At 35.9% G+C, this 19,116-nt stretch overlaps 2 protein-coding genes and 1 pseudogene across 2 annotated transcripts; 1 reads left to right on the forward strand and 2 right to left on the reverse strand.

The window, feature by feature from the left end:
- Positions 1 to 5,070: 5,070 nt before the first annotated feature.
- Positions 5,071 to 8,091, reverse strand: LOC113761947 (acyl carrier protein 1, mitochondrial-like). The gene is made up of 2 exons (XM_027305148.1): positions 7,795 to 8,091; positions 5,071 to 5,399 (listed from the first exon to the last, which is right to left on the reverse strand). Exons 1-2 carry the CDS (start codon positions 7,990 to 7,992, stop codon positions 5,223 to 5,225), a joined length of 375 nt encoding a protein of 124 aa, XP_027160949.1. The 5' UTR covers positions 7,993 to 8,091; the 3' UTR covers positions 5,071 to 5,222.
- Positions 8,092 to 12,352: 4,261 nt separating this feature from the next.
- On the reverse strand, positions 12,353 to 16,459 carry LOC113763896 (vesicle transport protein GOT1-like). The gene is made up of 7 exons (XM_027307882.1): positions 16,371 to 16,459; positions 15,241 to 15,301; positions 13,592 to 13,683; positions 13,392 to 13,472; positions 13,209 to 13,306; positions 13,027 to 13,108; positions 12,353 to 12,660 (listed from the first exon to the last, which is right to left on the reverse strand). Exons 2-7 carry the CDS (start codon positions 15,269 to 15,271, stop codon positions 12,622 to 12,624), a joined length of 423 nt encoding a protein of 140 aa, XP_027163683.1. The 5' UTR covers positions 15,272 to 15,301; positions 16,371 to 16,459; the 3' UTR covers positions 12,353 to 12,621.
- LOC113759366 lies at positions 16,364 to 18,895 on the forward strand (annotated as a pseudogene).
- The last annotated feature ends 221 nt before the right edge of the window (positions 18,896 to 19,116 follow it).

Below are 19,116 nucleotides of genomic sequence, written 5' to 3' on the forward strand. Positions count from 1 at the left end.
ATATTACATGTAGTTGCAATGATGTCTGCAACTATCTGGAATGTACAATGATTGGTTGTCGATGAAAATGTAATGTCTACTGATCTGCATACAGTTAGCTTATGTATTTACTATTTTTGTGGTGACTGGATGAAGTTCTTGGGTACCAAATTTTGGTTGTGTGAAATGGCAACCAGATTTTGTAGTTACTGAATGACTCTAGAAACAGTGATGGAATCTATGTTCTGCATACACTTAACTTATGTATTTACTATTTTTGTGGTGACTGGATGAAGTTCTTGAGTACTAGATTTTGGTTGTGTGAAATAGCAAGCTGATTTTGTAGTTACTGAATGACTCTGGAAACAGTGATGGAATCTATGTTCTGCATACACTTAGCTTATGTATTTACTATTTTTGTGGTGACTGAATGAAGTTCTTGGGTACCAGATTTTGGTTCCCTGAAATGGCAACCAAATTTTGTAGTTACTGAATATTTTGGAAACAGATTTTGTAGTTACACTCTTTGTTCTGGAAACAGTTCTGAATCTATGTTCTTGGCAAGTTGAGATGAATGTTATGCGGAATGGCAACTGGCAACTAGATTCAATTTTGTCTTCTTTTGTTTGTCTTCTATATCACTTGCTCTCCAATCTTCTTTTGTTTGTCTTCTGTATCGGTTGTTGTCTAATTTTCAGCAGGTATAATTCTTACTCGTAGTGGAAACACCAGAACAAATCCGACCATTATTCGGTTGGGGTAGACACCAAACAAAACTCCACAACTAGTTGAGCTAAGACTACCTGCTGAAATGCAGCTAGTTGAGCTAAGACTACTAATGTGCAAACAAAACACCAGCTAGCTTATTTCGTTCATTTTTTGGTGTTTTCAAAATGCAGATTACCAAAACAAAACTCCAAGATGTCGATTACCAACTTTGTTCAATTTCACTGCAACAAAACTCTATACATCACCAGCAGCCTACCAACTAGCAATTTGATAGATGAAGAACTACATCATCAACAACAGCCTACCATTATCTTATCTGATAGACATCAACAACAGTAAAATAGAAAAGATAGATACCATAACACAACCTCCAACTAGCAATTTCAAATTCTTCATTTCATTGTCCAAATTTTCCAGTTTCGAGAGCACGCCACCCAAATATGTATTTTCTTGAACAGGTTGGCTCACTACGGGAACTGGTGCATCTCGATCTGGCTCGTCTCTGTAAATTGGGTTACACCATGAAAAGAACCCACATTCATCTTTTTCACACACAAAATATAACAATCCTTTCGATGGCTTTTCCGACTCAACAAACTGTAGCTTTGCCTTCCTTCGACAATTACATACATTGTACTGGTATCGAAGACCTCTGCCTCCATTTCCCCCGCTTGTTGGTCGAGAGCTTGAGGAAGACATCTTGGGGTACTTTCTGCACTTTTCCTTCAGAATTTACAGACCGAATATATACAGATATAGTTCACATTTTTACCTTAAGGCTTTGTTTCCTGCAATTCCTTTGCTAGCCTGCAAGCTCTGCTTGATTGATTACTTGCACAGGCTTCGAATGCTTCCTTCAATCTTCAATTTTGGCCGAACATGAAGACTCGGAAGACTTAGAAGCTGGTCTCTTATTACTAAAGAGTGAAGGGTAAAATAGGCATATCAGGTGAAAGTTTGTGGTGGAAATCTATTTTTCGCATATGCACGCGCCTTTGCAGTTCGTTTAAGACACACACCGAATATTTGACGATTTCCGTCCACTTTTCAGGTTAATTCAAATCACGGGGTATCGACTGGTATGATATGAAACCACAGGGGGCTTTTATGTATGATTGCTTAACCACAGGGGATTTTTTTGTTGTTTACCCATAAATAAATGAAAGGAAAAATGACCTAAATGGTCCCTCATATTTCTGAAAAGTCTGTTTTTTTATTTCTCACATATGAAATGGAGCCAGATGGTCTCTTACACATTCAAAGTGTACAATTTTGGTCCTAAATTCCATTTCCGGCCACTTTTTGATTATAAAGTCCACGCTCAACTCACATGTTGTGTGAAAGCTCATGTAAGTTTTCTTACCATTGTTCTCATTTTGCTTCTACATTTATTTGCATGTGGGTTAAAGTGTGCACTTTTAAATCTAAAAAATGGTCAGAAATGTGATTTGAAAACAACTTAGCATGCTCTGAATACGTGAGAGACCATTTACTCCATTCTGTATGTGAAGGACCAAAAGGAGATTTTCTAGAAATATGAAGGATATTTACATCATTTCACTTAAATGAAATAGATCATGAAGGTAAGATAAATTAAAAAAGAATGATGCACCTCCATTAATTGGACTAACTTCACTTTGCACACTTCAATTTATATCATTTTTTTACTTTGTACCCTAAACTTCAATTTTACAAACTTCAATTTTGAACACTTTGTACTCTTTATTCTCAAGTGTGTCTCATTTAAATCAAATCATTACATTTGCAAAATTAATGAGATAAAAGATGGTGAAAACTAATAACAATGTACAATTTTGTTCTAATTACAATTTCTTAACTTTTTTTTACCACTTTCAGTGCATTACCATTAATTTATATGGTCACAATCATTAACATTGTTGGCAAAACTAAGGAGATAAATAATGATGCAAAATAATGAAAATGTACTATTTTATTTTTGCTGTAATGTCTAAGCACCTTTTGTCTAAGCATAAGATGACATGATTGCATGTTTGTATTGTTGAGTGAGGTGGCAAAAAAGTTATCACGAAATAGCAAAAACAGTTTGTCAATTAATTGTACTCTCTCATAGTAGTGAAATCTTAACATCCAAATTCATTTGATTCTGGAGTCCTAAATGTTCCTCACTAATGTCGTTAGTCGCAAAAAGCTGTGTGTGATAAAATCATAATATCTACTTAATCCTCCTATGATTTACATAAATATTTACTTTGTATAAATATTCACTTTAGTCCCTTGTGATTTTTGCATTTATCCACACAATTCCCCTATAGTTTTATACAAGGTGTTTAAATTGTCGTTTAATTTAGCATTTAGATAGGGATACTACTGGTATTTTAACCAATGATATTACATAGGTTATTTTATATCAAGTTTTCACTTTACATGAAATCATAAATGGATGAAGTGGGCATTTTGAAACGTTAGGAAAATCATATGACAATAAACCAAACTATTGGAGGGTTGTTTATAATTTACCCTTCATTTTATCCGGCTATAGGAAGCTATTCTTTTTTTCCAACAACGATAACATTTGTATAATCTAATCTATCAGATTCTGTAGGAAAAAATAGCCTAAAGAGGTTGTAGCTGTATAAAGGACTAACAGGTATACAAACTTGACTAGACCAAAGGTGTGCTCTGACACCTGTTTTGGATTATTTTTCACTACAGGTGGAGTTCGAACCCTAACTTAGGGTGTGTTTGATAAAACTGAAATCTGAAATCTGCTGAAATCTGATTTCATTAAGTTATTAATTGTTAAGTATTGAATCTAATACGTTTAAGTGTATATCATATTCAGTGATAAGTGAATAGTTTATCACTTAATTTTGAGAGCAAATTTTGCCTAGAAAATTCAGTGACAATTAATTAATTCATATGTTCAAATTTTTATTATCAAACGATTTGAATGTGTTAACATCTGAATCTATTAAATTTAAGTGTTGAATTGAATTATCAAACAGAATCTTAATCCCTTTTCGGTGCCACTAAGCCAAAGCTCAGTGGTTTATAGGAACTTATTCATAGTTGCGAAACTTGGCGAAATTAATACGAGGAAATCGGTTAAACGTTGACAGCTAGCTTTAGTGATGCAGAATGGTTGTCCGGAGCACACCACGATCTATTTGATAAAGTTCTTGGAAGACAGTAATGTAGTATCTTTAGTTCTAGGAAAGTTTCAACTGTAACACATGCTCTGATTCGAAAGGGATATTGGTCAACCTCAGCCAAACAAAACCCCACTGAAGTCGTCTTAGTTTTAGGTACTGAACACTGCCGCTGGTAGAGCCTTTCAAGCAAGAGAGGAGTGGAGGCCTAGTCTTTTAATTTTGTGATGTGGGCATTATGGAGTGTTAGTCTCAGAACTTCGGGATTTTTCAATCGTCTAGGAAAACAATAGATGACAATAGAGATTGATGATGATGGTTTAGAAATAGTTCATTCAAATTGAAAAATAATTAAAAGCTTTAATGGAAAAAAAAGGAATAGAAGTAAGAAATGAGAAAATAAAAGAGAGAAAGCAGAACTTTTTGGAAAAATTATCATAATGCAGATATGTGTCCTCAATCAGTTTGACAGAAACCACTTGTAGAACACGTCAAGATGATGAAGATGAGGATAGAAGTATGCGATATTAACATGCTTTGCTTGCTGGAATTGCATTGGAACTTACCATTCTAATTGATTCATCTAATAAAGCTGGTAATGAAAATCGTTAAATAAAACTGGTAATGAAAATCTATTTTTAGCGGTGGGCACTTAACATATATGCATTTCTTGGTTGGGAGAAAAATTGTGCTATCTATTGCTTCGAAGCCTTTTACAATTAGTAAAAAAAATCATTTTCCAAAAGTAAAAGCATGAATTCGTACCTACCCTTAGAAGGAATAGTGCCAATTAAATCGTTGGGAGTGTTTCTAACATATTAATGTACTAAGACAACTGCAAAATTCATTAAGATTTGACAAGTTGCCTCTGGCACATCTCATTCTAGACTTGAAGAGTGGATCCAATTAAACAATGTCTTTAAACTCGAACCGAAAAGTTGATCCAAAAAAACTTTCTAATGTACAATTCAACCGATTCAAAGGTTTAATAACTTTTATTTATTTTTGTATTAAAAATTTTGAAAAAACCAAAAAATTTGTTTTAGAAAATAAAAAATTAATAAAAACTGGTTAAACCTCCCCATTTTTACTAGTTCAAACGGTTCTTAATTGAATTTAACCAATTCAATTGAATCTTTGAATTATTCATTAAATCGGACCGAACGCATGACCGGTTTGCGATTCGACCGGTCGATCTGGTTTCAAAATAAACGTTGGAGTCCCAAACCTGTAAAAGAAATTATGTTTGATCAGAGTTGCTTTATTCCCCACCGGTTCTGTGACAGAATTCTACAACATTCCAACCAGTCAAACCAAGAGAGGGCAATATGTAACATCATCTTCTCAAAGAAAATGACAAAAACAAAAAGAAAGTAGCAAAATTTAACCAGCCATTGGGTGGTTATAGACATATTCGATTGCAAGATGGCAGGAATCAATCTTATCGGCTTCCTTGTCCGGGATCTCAAGCTTAAATTCTTCCTCCAGTGCCATCACGATCTCGACAGTGTCTAAACTATCTAATCCCAAATCTTTCTGAAAATGAACATCAGGAGTCACCTGTACAGGTGCAGCACAAGAAGCAGAAGTCAGCAACTATTTCGATTTCCATTCAACTAATCCTTTGTTGTCTAATCAAAATAAAATGATATGCTGTCAGGAAACACAATTGATGGATAATCGTAGGAATGGAGACAATAATGTAAGGTCCTGCAACAGATTGACTGTGTACTTTCCAAGCAACATGCATAAATCTGACATTAACAGCTCCTTATTCCAATGAATTTAAGAAACAGCATGAGATATGCCATAATTTCAATTCATCATTCTAGATCCAACAGAAAACTGGTTTCCTTTATTCTTTTATATTGAAGCCTATTATTGAGAGGACCTGTCTTCTTGCCAGCGCAAAATCAATTTCCTCAACAAACATCAAACTTCACACAATTGACGTTACAAATACTGAAATAGACATTTCTTTTGATGAAGAAGAAGAGTTCTGTACATCTATCATGCATTATAATTACGTCAAATTGTACCGCCCAAAAGCATTTAGTTGATAGAGTGCCGGTGTCTTAAACTAGTTTAGAGGGCTTCAAGGAAAACAACTTTCTTCATTGGAGCCCAGAATGTACACTGGTTACAAGAACAATTAAGCCAATTATGAAGGTTTTAACAATACTTTTCAATGATAGATACAAGAGGATCGACAGATAGTAGTAGATGAACTAAAGTGAAGGACATCAGCAAAACAAATGTCAGTGTTAAGACAAAGAAAAGCCCCAATATATCTGAATATTACATGCTCGTCTTTCTAGCAAGAAGGTAGCAAACTACCTTATGACCAGCTTACCATGTCATCATCTCAAGCACAAAAAGTTGCCATATGACCAGCTTACCATACAGATTAAGAAGAAAAAGAAACCAGCAGTCTGATAATTTTGTTTGTTCTCCCATATCCAAATACGTTGCTGATAGATATTCTTTTGAATTGACTCTTAGTATAAAAGACAACAGATCGCTTCATAATAAAAAACCTGATGGAATGATGTTTCATAGTTGCACTATAAAGCAACTAGCAGCACCAAGGATTAGACAGGAAGTACATCCCCAACAATAACAACAGGCAGTCCCATGCTAGAGTATGATCCTCTCACCAGGAAAAGCAACCCAGCATAAACAGCAAGGATAAGCTTGCATCAAATCACACCCAATGCACTAAAGCTGACAAGTAGAGGCTGCTCATAGAAAAATATCATAACCAAGAACCACGAAACTCCTACCTCCCAAGCCCTTTCAGGGAGCCTACTGCTCTTTCTTAAAGAAGCCTCAAGTTCAGCAACTTTCTACTCATGTACACCTGGTTAATCTAAATGCCATTACTTAGGTGCCCACCCGAGGGGGAGGGTTACATTCCTGTAGTGTCATTTCAGCACAAATCGAAGTAGCAGGGGAAGAAAAACCCAAAATATATCGCTAACAACTGTCAGTGCAAGTGCATATCAAAACTCGCTTTCCCAATGCTACAAGTCCCTGCCCATGCTTGATTCAGATTTTCTACAATTATCGCTAAAGTAGGAGCCTTTTTTTTCTGATATTTCAATAAACATCTTCAAAAAATTAGCTCCAAGAGTATAGGCCAAAATGTTATCCCAATACAGATTTTGACGACACGCTATTTAGCAGCAAGCAAATGCAGATCAAACCACGTGAAGATTCTATTGAAGAGAAATTTTTTCTGAAGATGATAGTTAAGATTGTACTTCAATTAATGATAAAGCAGCTCAAAATCAAAGTTTCAAGAATCCCAATTCAAAGCCCACAATACTACACTCATTATCCCAAGTTGAAATTTCTAACTTATTATACTACTGCAAATCTATCCAAAGGAGCAACCAGCTCGGTGTCTGAGTCTGTAACGGCCTGTCCTTGTTTCATTTCATTAACAAAGAACACCTCAATGCCTAGTTTCTGAACTTGCTATATGTAAAAACTTCAAACTTCACAATTAATTGCTTCGACAAACTTTTTCGCCATTCTCAAGCCGTCGTACGAAGCACCACTCAAATAACAGAAATTCTTGCATAGACTAAACCTGATAAGGCCCATATGTAGTCATAAACTGTATACATTCCAGAACAATTCAACACCGGCAAATAGCTATCTACGAATGAGAAGTATACATCTCCCAAACCCACCTTCCTCTATCCTATTCCAGCTCCCAGATACCCATAAACAATGAAATTTGTCAACCCTTAAATCCCTTAAATTTGTCAACCACCACAAACAGATGTTTACAAAACAGTTACTAGATTAAACAAAGTCAAACCCGGAACATCTTAATAGCCAATAAAATAAATCATTGCACGTTTTATGCCTGTTACCACTAATTCAGGAGAAACTTAAAAGCATCAAAGGAAGATAGAAATTGAAGAATAAACGAGAGGACAAAGACCTTGGCAGGGTCAACTTTTGGGAAGCTCTTGACAACGTCGAGGACTCTAGCAATGACTTCTTCCTTGTCGAGGTGATCGTCGTGCGACGACATAAATCGGACGGACCCGAGTTTAGTAGATCCATTTAGGGTTAGGGTTGGTGAAACTGGGATTCTGATGTGACGAAGAATGCTGGATCTCAATGCCGATGATGCCATTTCTGGAAGTGAGTTTTTCTTCCTCTGCTTTTCTCTCACTCACTGACGACACTGTGGACTCTCGTTGCTGACTGCGGGGAATTTTGAGCTCAGGCGAGGGTGATGGGGAGCCGAGGACCAATTGGGAATTTCAGGGTATGAAGAACTTTTATTGCATCTTACTACATTTTCGAGATAATATTTTTACTTTGTACCCACACCAGTTTTAATTCCTTTTTTTTTTTACTGATCCACAAACTGTGTTTTTTTTTTTCTTTTTTGGTTCTTCTTTTTTATGTTTAATGTCACATCTAGGGGTGGCAATGGGGCGGGATCCTTCCCCCATCTACCGCCCCATTATCAAATAACTCTCCCTGTCCCCAATCCCATCCCCCGCCCCTTGCCCCTCATCCTCTGCCCCACTCCCGTCCCGTTTTCCCCGCGTTGACATATCATAAATGTTCAATTTAACAACTTAAATTATGAATACTCGCAGCTTATGGAAATGCTTATCAATTGGACTCGTTGATGGAACTAGACTGTAGTTGTCTTTCCTTTTCCATGAAGATTGAGCTGTGCAAGCCTGCCGTCGTTGGGAAAAACATAAATAAAGAAGGTCCATATGGCAGAAATATAAGGACAAAATCCAACAAGGAAAAGAATCAATGAAATGAAAGACATCTGTCCAAAAGAAATCTTAACATACGAGAAACATATACAAACATACGTATGAGAAGAAGTATGCATTTCCAGCTGACTCTAAAAAGTAGAGGGGAAACCAAAAGGGAAAAACAAAAACTGAAGAGAAAGCTGAAGTGTGGACTGTGGAGGCAGGGAACTGATCCAATTCTTTCAGTTGTTGGCTTGTTGCTTGCGGTGGTGTGGTGCGGCTGTTGCGGTGTTGCCTGTTGGTACAGAGACGGTGAGACCAGCTTTGGCCTTTGTAAGTGAGGATGCAAGATTGGAAATTTAGAGTTATATATATATATATATTTTTTTATTTTTTTTTTAAAATTGTGCGGGGGATGGGGCGGGTGTATGTTGCCCCACCCCCACCCCGTTTTAAGGTGGGGGAAAATATTTTGCCCCCGTCCCGCCCCATTTTTACCCCTCGCGGGCACCCGCCATTGCCATCCCTAGTCACATCTCTCAAATACAAGGCTGAATAGAAGAAATATAACGACTCGAAGGAATAAAAGATTGGAATAAGTATTTGAAGAGAACGTTTTGAAGGGAAACCCAAAAAAATATATATTAGGGGAGAAGAATGTATGAAATTTGAGACTCAATACATGTAATTAAAAGTGCCAATACACATTAAAGAAAATCGAGTCCAGTGACTTCAATTTTGAGACTAGACCCGTCCATTCGTTGAACCTTTGTAAGGTCACATCTGTTAGTGATTTCAATTTAAACTATAAAACCTAGCTAGTTTAATAAAATCGAACTGTTAAATCGCTAGGTAATTAAAAGGACAACTACGTACTCTAGAAAATCATCCCAGCTTAATGGTGAGTTCATGCAATTAACCAATTTTTAACTTTCGGAATGAGTTGCATCGATAACTATGTAGCTTTTTCTCTATACGAGGATAACGATCTAGCAACGAGAATGGTTCAAGAACTTTTTAAACCACCAAACATGCCACAACCAAGTTGGTAATGTAGCTAGTCACAAATTAGAATGCGTTGTTTTTCTATGGCTTAGGAGAACAAGCAATGCAGTTAGTCATACACTGGCAAGTTTACGTTAACTTGCGTGATGATGTAATTTGGAAGGGAGACTTTCCTAGTTGGCCGACTAGTGCAGCCAAGGTGATTAGCAATAGCTATTAAATGTTACTTCTTTCGTCTCAAAAAGTTTGACGCGTTTTGAAATTGGAGTTTTTTTTTTTATCAACGATTGATGAAAAGGAAAGAAATTTGCTCAAATTTTCATATTTGTCTTTTTCAATTAGTGGCTAGAATTAAAAAGTTTTACAAGGAGACAGTAAGGTTCTTGTACTCCCTTGCACGCATGACTACACATGCCATTACATGCACGTACAAAGAGTTGTCCATATTTGAAACCAGGGGCTAGGGATGGCAATAGGGGCGGGTGCTCACGGGCAACCGCCCCGCGGGGGGCTCTCAGGGCGGGGGGGAATTTTTTCCCCCCGTTTAGAAACCGGGCGGGGGGCGGGGACCAGGGGCTAGGGATGGCAATAGGGGCGAGCGCCCGCGGGGGGCTCTCAGGGCGGGGGGTGGGGCGGGGGCGGGGGCAGGGGGGAATTTTATCCCCCCGTTTAGAAACGGGGCGGGGGGCGGGGGAGTATGCCCCCGCCCCGCCACCCGCAAAAAATATATATAATATGTAATTTAATTAGTTATAAACTTATGATAATGATATTATTAGTTAGATGTATTATATAATGTATATTAGTGTATGTAATATAATTGATATTATCAATTATACGAATAATTAGACATGTCTACTAATAGAATTTATTAATTAGTTATACTAAATTTACTAATACATTTATACTAAATTTCTAATTACACTTAATAGAATAACACTTTTTTCTCAAAAAAAAAGCACAAACACAATAATGAATTAGTGATTGTATTTGTACCAAAAGTGAAAACTTAACTATTTTAGTTGTATTTATTTCATCATGTTGGATTGTATTCAAATAACTTTTGTTTGATTGTTTTTATGAGTTTCAATTGTAAAATTAAAATGAATAATAACTTGATGATGTGTTGATATTTTAGTACTTGATTATTTATTAAAATTTAACTATAATAAAATTTTATTAGCCCAACGGGAAAAAATTTTATTAACCCCGCGGGGGAAGCGGGGCGGGGTAGGGGACGGGGTGGGGGCGGGGGGAGTTTGTAGGCAGCGGGGCGGGGGATGGGGGAGGGATCCCCCGCCCCAACCCCGCCCCGTTGCCATCCCTACCAGGGGCGGAGCCAGAAAAAATTCTTAGTGCGGGCAAAAGCAACACTAAAATTTTTTACCTACTCCTTTTCTAGTTTTTTAAGCAAAAAAAAAAAAAAAACCAACAAATACAAATGATGCATATATTCCATGAAAAACATAAAAAGATAAATTCAAAATTATTAATGTAATAATAATTTTATTTCAAAAATAAACTAATTTACTGCGAGTTTTTATATTTTGATAACTAATTTGGTTGTGGAAATAAGAATGACTCTCAGTTGTGGAGGGAAAATGGGGGACCAGTGGAAGGAAGGAAAATTGGGATGTGGGGACAAAGGAAGTGAATGATATGATTGAATGAATTGATCAAGAGAAAGAGTAACTAGCTGCTTGGTTGTAGAAGGTAGTGGCTCTTGGTTGTGGGGGAAAAATGGAGGACCAGAGGAGGGTAGGGAAATTGGGGAGTGGAGCCCAAAGAGAGTGAATGATATGATTAGTACTTACTAGTTAAAATGAAAAAGGTTTTTTTTAGCTTGTTTCAAATGGAATTTGTGCCCCACGTATCTTTTTAGAATTTTAGTTTATGAACTAACTTAAAAAATCACGTGATTCTTTCACATCCTTTCTAAAAAAACTCTGAGGGCACACTTGAAATTATATTAAAATTGTATAAGTATTATAAGAATTTAAGGAGGATAGTGGGGCCCGTGCCCCCAGTGTTCCCAACTTAAATCCGCCCCTGATTGAAAGTTGAAACTCACGCTTCTCTCTTTAACTTGATAAACGACTCATCATTTTTAGTACGTGGGACTTACATTAATTACATATCACAAGTGGCAAACATTTTGGAACAACTCTCAAAAAGGAAAGTGTAACAATTTCAACAAGATTAGCGAACAAAAAAGAAGTGAGATGAAAAGCAAATCTCAGCCAGTTCTTCGGCTCTTTTGACTTTTGCATGCAGCCTACCCGAGTAATGGCGTAATGCACTGCTAGTGCCTGCTTGCCAACTTGCTGAAGTATGCGATGCTATGTAGAATCTCAGGTTGGAAACATATCGAATTCGACATGTCACTCTTCACGATTGTGGCCTGAACAAATTGTAGTCGGGCACTGGATCTCTAACGAGAACAATATTTATAATTTTCCTTTCTCCATTTTAGTGGATAGATGTTTGTGATGTATAGGTACATAAAAATGTGTAAACGATAAGAAAATGATGCTGCTATTATTTGTAAAACCAGGACCTAAAAGCACTAATGCAGTGTAAGGATATGACAAAATTACTTGCCGTAACCCCCCCCCCCCTCTCCATTTTAACCCTCTACGCATATCTGCAAAAATCAATCCCCTAAGCATTTCTACCCTATGAAACAATCACAATAAGTTGCCTGTTTTGTAATCAAAAAAGATTACAAGCCAGTTTTTATATCCATCCACAAAACCAGTATTTTCGCTCAAATACTGTACAGCAAGTTCTACCAGTTAACCGCTGCTGAAGCATGCAGACAAACCATGGTGAAATACAAAATCAGACAGCAAAGGCCCTAATCCAGGGAGGATTTTGACAGTTTTTTCTACATGTGAAAGCCAGTTTGTCAATCAGCCATGTCAACCACAATGCACTGGAAAGGACAAAGTTAGGAGGATGTTGAATTTTCAGCAGACGCAGCCCTATACAGCAACCAGTCAATTCAATGTTTATGATTCATTTGATTCGGATCTTCAAACAGGCACTCGTTTAGGTCTCCCACGTTCAAAGAACTGCAGATATTAAATAAAAAAAAGTGTCCTTAGCCCTCAGTCCAGGAAAATACGAGTGCAAGAGAACATACATTCTGAGAACCCGACTTCGTTTGTTCCTCTGATCTCAAAATTGACTTCAGATAGTATAACACTGTGAGAAAATTCAAACGCAAGAGTATGGCACCATAAAAATTTGGTCAAATGAACCTCACTCTTAGTCTATTAATGGCAAACTGATACATAGAAGATAATGCATGAAGATATAACTTTTCTGGCATATGAGGCACGTAATAAGCTTGGAAACACATTCATGGAAAAGCATATGCTTTGCAACCCGGTCTTACTGGGTTGAAACACAAACAATTTGTAAGTTGCTAAACATACCGATGTCACAAATGGTTGACTGAAGAACCAACCAACAATTGGTAACCTCTGCAGGAAAATAGCAAGGGTAGGCCAGAAACCACTGCAAATTAAGATTTTCAAATTATTAATTATTAATCAACTTCCCCAGCACCCAAACTAAAGATTGAGGTGAGCTAACATGCATCGTATATCACTGATACCTGAAGAGCACAAAAAAACCATAAGTCTCCACGATCATTCCAATCATAGGCCACCCAATCATAACAAAGAAGAAGCCAACACCAAATGAGATTGAACCCTGTTTGCATGTAGAGTATCAGTACTATGACCAGGAATACTAAGAACGAGATGGGGAGAGAATGAGAGAGGAAAAAGGATGTAACCTTGAAATTTTGGCTCTTTGTGAAAAATAATAGGGTGGATTTAACTCCAATGGTCAAGGTCAATCCTAACAAGAAGAGTATCTGAACATCAGAGAAAAGTGGCCACCATTAGAAAAGCTGCAGGTAGAGGTAGACAAACTGAAAAGTTCATAATGCAGTATCAACATGATAAAGAAGTTTGAAAGGGGAGATTTTCTTACATTTCCAATTGCAATAAGTCCCTTGTCAAAGAAGTACAATACTCCAACAGCAGTGAACACCACTCCAAACCCAGTCAATCCTATTCCAATTTCTGTTCCATTGGTGTAAACATAAGAAATATTGCAAAATAGGTTAAAAGTAATCAGTGACAGAAGAAAAGTAGCATGAAAACATAATCTGAGAAGAATTGCAAATTAAACTTTCTGCCCATCAAAAGTTATTCTTATTAATGCAAACTGATTACACTTCAATAATATGATCCAGATCAAAAATTTGTTCCAGAACCAACAAAAGGAAAGAGCTTTATCAGAATATAAACCAACAAAAGGAAAGAGCTTTATCAGAATATAAACCAACAAATGTACTGCAGTAGCATAAAGAAAATGCCAATAAACTCCTCCAGAGGCTTCAGAGTTTAAGTCATTAATTTTTAAAAGTCATGATTATCATTGGAAGATGGTAACAATCAATGTTATGAAAACCAACATAAAACCAATCTGCATTAACAGAATGTACAACCTTCATCAAATAATTCAGTTAGATATCTATGTTTATGATTCAAAATAAAAATGCCACATAACCAAGGAGCTCTTCCTCTAAATCCTGTATTTGCTATTAAGACAAATTCCCCAAACCATATATGTTATGTTTTCTAGTCAGTCTGCCACCTCTATCTTTGTCTCTGGGGTCTCTTCCCCCCACCCCCCCAACCCTCTTGATTAGCAAACAAGTTATATTGAATAGCTCACTAGCTCCATTAAAAGCCAAATGCAATATCAACAATCTGTCAATTAATGAATTGATTCACAGCTTGACAGCACAAAGTTTGAAATAAAACTTTAGTCTAGTTAGCACAAATAAGTGAAAGACTATAATCGCAGTTAGACAGTACATGCAAGGAATTAAATTATATTTCTAGTCAAACAGCATACACTTTGCTTTACCAAGTGTTTAAATATATATTCTGTTTTCAATATCCCAATCAATTATGAAGCTCCACCTATGGTGGCCTTTGTATCAACAAACTTGTAATATATCCAATTTCAGGTCATAATCTGATCCAAAACAAATAAAACTTGCATTTAAAGCATGCACCACATGTCTTTGAATAGTACGGTCAAGCTTGCTGCAAATTGAAACATTGCACTTGAAGTGACCCCCCTAAGGACAAGTCTTGCTTACATAAAGTATTTTGACATTCTTCAACAACAGTTTCGCTTCTTAGAGCCAGTTACTTACCAGTAAAAGAGTGAACTGGCAGTTGCTCACCAGAATGTACAATCTCAAGGAGAAAAGAAAAATATCTTCTCGCAAGAACAATGAGGCCATAAAGCAACTATATTTTGTCCCCTCAGAATATACAACTCACACAATATCTGAAAAAAGTTTAGTTTAGAGTAAAAATAAATAACTCTCTTTGTCCACCACAACCAAAATTTTAGGCATGGAATTAATTATGCCACACAGGAGAATGGTAATCCGATTACAATGAATGCAGGAATAACAGAAAACTCTCATACTGATGCTGTCCAAGAGCCAAAAATGATGAAGAACCACAATGTGAAAAAAAATACTTCAAACCAGTATCAAATCATAAAGCAATCACTATAACAAGATGGAAAGGAGATAGAATATTCTGTTGACTCACTTCTCAAATCACTTGTTTCAAATGACACCATCTTGCTAAGCAACCAACTTCTTCCTTCTGGCTGCAGAAACCACACAAAGTTTCAAGAAAAATAACAAAAGAAATAACAAATTACACAAAGGAATCCAATATATACAATTCTAATGAGCATGAGCTTGCAAATAGCTCTAGGTTATACAGTCCCTAAAGTCACCGCTTCAATCCCCATTCGGAATCAAAAACTGACCACCAATTAATCCATGCATTACGTGATAAGAATCAGGCAGACAATGACAATGCTTGTAATGGTAACCTATTAATCTGTTAATATACTCTTCAATTTTCTCATACTTTAATTTATAAAGAACGACAAAATTGCACTGATGTCGTCGGACATACTATATGAAGATACACGAGTACACGTAACCCCATAAAACCTCCTACAAGCTTTACAGAGTATAGATGACAAATTTCTATGTTTTCTCAATTATTTTGGGGATAAATTATTAGTTTTCTTTTTAATAAAATAAACAACAGAAATACAGCAACCAATTAGCAAGCAATTTAAGAGACTAAATTTATAGTTCCTGAAAATCAAACCGCTAGAATCAGCAGCCAATTAGTAAGCTGATTTAATAGCTAAAGATGTTTTTAAAAAATTGCAGAAACATTCAAGGACAACATAGTGCACTACCGTTGATTAACTCGCAAAAAATATATAAATAAAATATCAGCATCTAAAATAGTTATTCCGAGATATGTCATCACCTAGCTTCTCACACCAGATAGCCTTAGAATATACGAAACATAAAGGAGTATCCTGATAGTAATTGATCATTCTTATGTTCCAAAATTAATCATCGCAAAAGCCAGAAACACTAAATTAGAAAATCGGAACAAAAAAAATCACTTACTTTTCCGTCATTCCCTCGGAAAACAACCACAAATACCGTAAAAAGTAGTAATCAACAAAACGCAACGATTAACTAAGGTACATTGCACAAATAAATTCGATTCCGATAAAATTAGAGTTCATGAACCGATTACAGAAAGTGCGCGCTTGATTGTGTGAAAGCGTGGAATGGCGTGAGAAGCCGAGAACGATATAAGGGAGAGAGAGAGAGAGAGAAAGATATGAGTGGTAATGGTACCTGTTACTGGTAGCGTTCCAGAGAGAGAGAGAGAGAGGAGGGCGGAGGATGGCGAACTCTGTGTACTGCAGGAAGAAAATGGAAGGCGCGTTCTCCGTGTTTGGAGACTGGTACTGAATTTTCAGTTGCTTATATACGAAGGATCGGAAAATCAAATTTGTTTCATTTCTGTTTTTTTAAAACTTTTTCTTTTTTCTTTTACATTTTCTTTTTTTTATTTTGGTATTATGCGTTTGTTTGAAAGTTCCGAAAATTTACGCCGTGATTGAATAAACCGGTACCAAAAAATTAAGAAATCTGTTAGACATCTTAATGGCTTAGAATTTTGGTTTTCTTTGGTAATAAGAATTTTAGTGGCATAGTCAATTTGTTCTGTTTTCTGATGTCTATTATGGCTCAGACTGTAAATTGACTATCCGTTTGAATTGCTAGTTTTTAGTATTTTTATTAAAAAAAATATATTGTAACAATTTAATGTATGTTTTGATAAAAAGGTGATTATGAAAGCGTATTCACAAAAAATACAAAAAAAAATTTGTTCTGTTATTTTTAGTTATTTTTATTTTACATTAATTACTTATATATCTTTGTATGTTTTGTACTTGTACAGATATTGCTTCACTCAATCATTTGTCCAAAAAGCATTTTTATAAGATTTGTCCTTGTTTGATAATTTAATCTAACACTTAAAATTAATAAATTCAAATCTTAACATGTTTATATACGTTTGACAACAAATAATTGAACATCTAAATTAATTAAGTAATACTGAATTTTTTAGGCAAAATTTACTCCAAAAAAATAAGTAATAAGTTATTCATTTATCACTTAATGTAATATACACTCAAATATATCAGATCTAATACTTAATAATTTAATAAATTTAGACTTCAAATTTTAGAATTCAAATTTCAGTTTTAAGATTTCAACTTTATCACCCCCTTGGATTCCATAACCTATCAATTAGGAGTCAAACGTTTTATCAATTATGTTGTGCTTTGTTGTCACCTAAGCATTATTGTCTTCGAGTTATCGGCTTCTTTTATATTTGTAGTTATGAAGAGAAAATTTTCTTATGGTCTATAAAATGATAAATAATATGATCAAACAGTAAATCCATAAAGGCAAGACTTTAGATGTGTTAATGGCCTCGTTTATCATATTGAGAGTATATCATCACTTCAAGTCTCCGACTGATACAGCTCACATTTTAACAAATACACCAAATCAAATTTTGACTTATTTACTACAACTAATTTTCTATTTACATTTTTAGAAATAAATGTTGAAACAAGTTTTAAGCAATGTTGTGGTTTTGTGTGACAAGTATGAAAGTGAACAAGCATAAATATAAGGGAAATTTTTCAAATTGGTCCCTAACACTTTTATAAAAAAAATTTTTAGTTCCTAACATTTAAAATCAGTCAAAATCATCCATAATATATAAATTATTATCTATTTTGATCGTAATGTTCGTATTTGCTCATTTCTCCAACTGAAAATAGCACGCCTCTCTCACGTGGGCATATTTTTAATTACAAAATCGAAAAACATCATTCATTCTTGGTTGAAAGTAAAAACACCCCTTTTCAACATCATCTCCTAAAATTACAATCACAAAAAACCCTTAGTTTTTCCCCTAAAAGACCAACCAGCAAATCCAAAACTCAGCTGCAAACTGAGCTGCCGAAGGCCGAATTTGCTGTTGCTTTTGAAGATGCTACGCGAATCAGTACTGAAAGATTCAATTCCCCTGTTTCCTTTATTTGGAAGGTTAAACGGGCTCTGAATGTTGGATCAGAGAGGGAACTTAAGGAAGCTGTTGATCAAGTTCGGGAATTTGCCAAGCAGATCATTAAAGAAAATAAGGTAGAAGTGGAAGAAAAATCATCAATTGATTCAGTTGATTTCTTGTCACGATTCTTAAGCTCAGGCCACTCCGATGAAGATTCGTCATTGACATTGTTATTAGCTTTATCTTGGCAGGCCGAGACACAACCTCTGCCGCATTAACATGATTCTTCTGGTTAGTCTTTGGCAACCCAAATGTTCAGAAGAAAATCATAGAAGAAATTAAAAAAAAAAAAAAAAGTTTGAATCTCCAGTATATGATGAAGTTAAGGACATGGTTTACACGCATGCTTCACTTTGCGAAACCATGAGACTCTACCCATTGGTTCCTACAGATACCAAAGAAGTAACAGAGGATGATGTATTGCCCGATGGGACAGTTGTTAGGAAGGGCACCAGTGTGACTTATCATCCCTATGCAAATAAAGGAGGTGTGGGGTTCGGATTGGGCGGAATTCAGGCCAGATAGGTGGTTGGAGAGGGATGGATTGAGCGGAAAGTGGAACTTTGTAGGTAAGGACTCGTACATCTCTCCTGTATTTCAGGCTGACCTAAGGATTTGTTTTAGAAAGGTGATGGCTTTCCTGCAGATGAAAAGGGTGGTTGCTAGTGTCCTACGGCGATTTAAGGTGGTGCCGGCAATAGAGAAAGGAGTGGAGCCGATGTTCTTGTAGGGATTTAAGGTGCTGGTGTCTTTCGGTTTTGCCTTTAAAAATATGCTTAAGTGAGAGAGACGTGCTATTTTCAGTCGGAAAATGAGCAAATACAAGTATTATGATCAAAATGGATCATAATTTATATGTTAGTGACGATTCTGACCGATTTTAAATGCTAGGAATTTTAAAAAATTTTGTGAAAATATTAGGGACCAATTTGACAAATTTCCTTAAATATA

This window comes from Coffea eugenioides, chromosome 2 (genome assembly GCF_003713205.1).
Source record: "Coffea eugenioides isolate CCC68of chromosome 2, Ceug_1.0, whole genome shotgun sequence".
Taxonomy (NCBI): Eukaryota; Viridiplantae; Streptophyta; class Magnoliopsida; order Gentianales; family Rubiaceae; genus Coffea; species Coffea eugenioides.